At 42.4% G+C, this 4,512-nt stretch overlaps 1 protein-coding gene across 1 annotated transcript in view; it reads left to right on the top strand.

Annotated features, from left to right (window-relative positions):
- Positions 1–4,512, top strand: part of LOC116101303 (nuclear pore complex protein Nup98-Nup96-like) — a 16,816-nt gene that overhangs the window by 9,949 nt on the left and 2,355 nt on the right. The window contains exons 9-12 of the mRNA XM_031384900.1: positions 21–68; positions 687–841; positions 4,248–4,359; positions 4,447–4,512. Of these exons, the coding sequence (XP_031240760.1) occupies positions 21–68; positions 687–841; positions 4,248–4,359; positions 4,447–4,512 (381 nt within the window). The remainder of the gene's footprint in view (positions 1–20; positions 69–686; positions 842–4,247; positions 4,360–4,446) is intronic.

Here is a 4,512-nt window from a genome sequence, read left to right as displayed (position 1 = left end):
CCTCTATTTATTTAAAGCTGGTCACTGGAACCGCTGCCACAAACTAATCATTCGGCACCTAGCTTCTGGTGAGTGCAAAGGCCTACCTCTCCTGAATTACCCCATATTCTTCTAATCTATGAACCTTTGTGGTAGTTCAAATAAAGATAGTATTCAGTTCAGGACATGGCAGGCTTAATTTGATGTTCTACCAAAACACAGCAAAGAAGCTTGTTCTGGGCATGGGTCTATGAGGTGAGGAAAGCACTGTTATAGTTACCACCTGCCACAAATGTTCTTACTGTTCACTAAGCTCTGCTAACATGTTCTTAACCAAGAACACCAGAATAGTTGCTCAGCGGGCTGGTGGGATGGCTCAGAGAGTAAGAGCACCATTTGCTCTTCCGAAGGTCCTGAGTTCAAATCCCAGCAACCACATGGTGGGTCACAACCACCCATAATGAGATCTGACACCCTCTTCTGGTGCATCTGAAGACAGCTACAGTGTACTTGTAATAAATAAATAATAAATAAATCTTTAAAAAAAAAAAATAGTTGCTCAGCACCCTGAAGCCAGGAGTTCCTCACCTTTTCAACTTTCACAATATCTGCCTTGAAATTTTGATAAACAGCATTCTTTGTCCTTCCTGCCTGCCTTATATTTATGTCTGGTCTTCTATACTGAAATCAATGTTTTATTTCTTCAGATGCCATTATAAATGAGAACTATGACTACCTGAAAGGATTCTTAGAAGATCTGGCACCTCCAGAGCGCAGCAGCCTAATCCAGGACTGGGAAACTTCTGGGCTCGTTTACCTGGATTATATTCAAGTAATTGAAATGCTGCACCGTATTCAACAGGTACCTTAAATTTCTCAAGCCACTGTCTAGCTTTTCTTTTCATTGGCACTTAAAGCAGAGACTTCAAAGGACTATAATTTAACCCCAGCACATGAAAGACAGAGACAAGCATATATCTGTGAGTTCCAAGACAGCCAGACCATGTTCAGAACTAAAGAAGGACAGCCAGACTATGTTCAGAACTAAAGAAACCATGGTGGCGGACTGGAGAGATGGCTCAGTGGGTAAGAGCACTGATTGCTCTTCCCGAAGGTCCTGAGTTCAAATCCCAGCAACCACATGGTGGCTCACAACCATCCATAATGAGATCTGATGCCCTGTTCTGGTACGTCTAAAGACAGCTACAGTGTACTTACATATAATAAAACATAATTTTTGTTTGTCTGTTTGTTTTGTTTTTTGAGACAGGGTTTCTCTGTATAGCTCTGGCTGTCCTGGAACTCACTCTGTAGACCAGGCTGGCCTCAGAAATCCTCCTTCCTCTGCCTGGGATTAAAGGTGTGTGCCACCACCGCCCAGCAATACATAAACCTTAAAAAAAAGAAAAAGAAAAACTATGGTGGCACACATATAATCCTAGCACTGGGGAAATGAGGTAGAAGTATCAGAGGTTTGAGGTCAGTCTACGCTTGGACACAGGGCTTTGGAGTTGTTTGTTTGTGCCTTACCCTATAACCTAAGCCAGCCAGAACTCACTATATAGCCCAGGTTGGCCCTTTTTAGTATACTTATTGGGAGTAGTGGGGTTATACATACCATAGCACAGATGTACAGGTGCCTAGACAAGTTGTAGAAGTGAGTTCTCTTCTGGAAGTCAAACTGGAGTCATCAAGCTTGGCAGCAAGCACTGTTAGCTGCTGAACCACCTCAGTGGCTAGCTCTGCTTCTTTTTCCCCTCGAAAGTATGACTTACAGTCTCCCTTACTCCCAAAACCTGACAAGCCATGCTGTATTTTTTTCACATTTCTATATTCTTTAAGTTTGGGGGAGACCTGTTCTGTTGAGTATAGAAGTTCAGAGCTCAAGCTTCTTAGGTCAAACTATTAGATTTCCCACATTGACTAAGTAACTAAGTTAATTAACCTTTTCATTCTTTCCCCAGAAGGATTGTGTGGAGTGATAGCTAGAGTAGTCAGTGCCTAGAGTACAGTATGTATCCAATAGGATTTTCATGAAGGTTAAACAAAATAGGCACAGGACTTCGGCACATACTAAAATCTTGATAATAGTTCCTATTTTCATCCATTTCTGATTACTAGCCAGGCATATAATGGCATATTTTAGTAGTCATTGAAGAAACATTTCTAGTTGATTCAGTTCATTTATGCAACATAGTCATTAAGAACCCAAAATATGCTGAGCACTGTTGGATTTGGGAGCTATCGGGGCAAACAGCATGATTTTTCCTTATTAAAGTACTGATTCAGTGGGGAAATTGAGTAAGTGAGTAAGCCAGCAATACTACAGAGTAAAGGGAAAGATTTACCATGGATTGTTGATTATATGCCAGTCACAGGGTAGCTCAATATCCATATTCATAACCTAAGGAAACACAATCAGTCCCCACTTAAAATCTAGTCTGGGACTGAAGAGATGGCTCAGTGGTTAAAATGACTTGCTGTACATGCAGAGGTTTAAGTCTTAGTACCACATGGTGCTCACAGACATTATCCAATCCAGGATGTCCAGTATTCTTTTCTATCCTCACACTCCAGGCAGACATCACACACAAAATAAGATCTTTAACTTCCCAGTTCTGTTTTGCTTTTTCCTCTTTACTACATGTCACCTCACAGGGCTTGGCTGTTTCCTTTAGCTGGGAAGCTCGACCATGTTTTTAGGAAGGTCTCTGCTTACAAATGGTCTCCCTAAAGAACTTTCCCTGCTCTGAAACACACATCCAGTTTCTTTATTTCCACAGCTTACAGTTCTTCAAGGTTTTCTTGTCTGTAAGATTCATGAAAGCAAGATGGCAGAGGGTAAGAGTAGTTAATGTTTAGGGATGAATCTGTGAATTCTACAAGCCCTCTTTAAAGAGAGGTCTAGAGTGCTTGTAGCCAAGCTTGATGACCTGAGTTAAATCTCCAAAACTCACACGGTAAAAGGACACCTCCTTTGATTCATGCTTCCATGGCATGCATTCACAGACACTAAATAAGTATATTGAATAACCTTTAGGAAGAGCAAGAGGAGGGAGAAAAATAAATCTGGTTTGTCTTTAATGTCTCTGAGCCAGCTGTGGTGCTCCATGCTATAATTTGCCATGATAAACAAAAGGATAATGGCAACTCTGGGACCAGTCTGAATTCATAATGAGTTCTGGGCCAGCTGGGGCTACATATCAAGACCATATCTCAGCTGGGCAGTGGTAGCACATACCTTTAATCCCAGCACTTGGGAGACAGAGGCAGGCGGATTTCTGAGTTCGAGGCCAGCCTGGTCTACAGAGTGAGTTCTAGGACAGCCAGGGCTACCAGGGCTACACAGAGAAACCCTGTCTCAAAAAAAACAACAAAAAAAAAAATCTCAAAAACCAAATGATAAGTGTGACATGGTAGTATGGCTAAGCTCCTTTTTTGAGGTGAAAAGTAATGGTGGTCCAAGCTTCAGCAAGGGGTGTGGCGCAGGAATAGAAGATTGGTATATTGGGCTAGAGCTAAGGACTTAGAAATCAATACATTGACTATAGTTGGAACCATGGGGATAGATCAGGAGATTGTATAAATGAGTAGGTCCTGCACTCTCTTAGAAATGGCTGACTGCTGGGCAGTGGTGGCACACGCCTTTAATCTCAGCACTTGGGAGGCAGAGGCAGGCGGATTTCTGAGTTTGAGGCCAGCCTGGTCTACAGAGTGAGTTCCAGGACAGCCAGGACTACACGGAGAAACCCTGTCTCGTAAAAAAATAAATGGCTATGACATGAATTAAATGCTAGTTTAAATGTCACCTCTTATTACATGTATGTCCCTGAGTGTCACACTGTGTCTCTGAACCAGATTTACCCTAGGTTTTTTGGTGTTGTGTAAAAACTGTGTGGTTTGTGAATCATGATCTCAGGACCTGTGCAGCCCAAAGCTATGTGTTCTTCCCCTTATGTTTACTGTTAGTACCTTATCCTCAGCAACTAGATGCTATGGTGGTAGCGTGGGTTTTCTCCCCCTCCTATCATTGTCGTTAGGATTTTGTGTAATCTTCTTAAGGTATACATTGGGTTTTTTGTTTTGGTGGTGGTAGTATTTTGTTTTTGTTTTTTGAGACAGGGTTTCTGTTATAGCCCTGGCTGTCTTGGAACTCATTTCGTAGACCAGTCTGGCCTCAAACTCAGAAATGCATTGAAGTGCTGAGATTAAAGGTGTGTGAGGGAGAAGATTCTTTTGTCCTTACTGGTTTCTCTGTTTTCCTGTAGGTGGATTGCTCAGGTTATGAACTAGAGCACTTACATACCAAAGTGACTTCACTGTGCAACCGGATAGAGCAGATTCCGTGTTACAATGCCAAGGATCGCCTGGCTCAGTCAGGTAAGCATGTGGGCTCTACTCTTTAATGGCTGTTTCACCCCACACCATCGCCACGTTCTCAGCACTCACTCTGGTTTTTCTCTCTAGATATGGCCAAGCGGGTAGCCAACTTACTTCGAGTAGTACTGAGCCTTCAGCATGCTCCTGATGCCA

The sequence above is a fragment of the Mastomys coucha genome, unplaced genomic scaffold (assembly GCF_008632895.1).
Source record: "Mastomys coucha isolate ucsf_1 unplaced genomic scaffold, UCSF_Mcou_1 pScaffold21, whole genome shotgun sequence".
Lineage (NCBI taxonomy): Eukaryota > Metazoa > Chordata > Mammalia > Rodentia > Muridae > Mastomys > Mastomys coucha.
The sequence above is the reverse complement of the archived record's forward strand: the minus strand, read 5'-3'. Positions and strand labels throughout refer to the sequence as shown.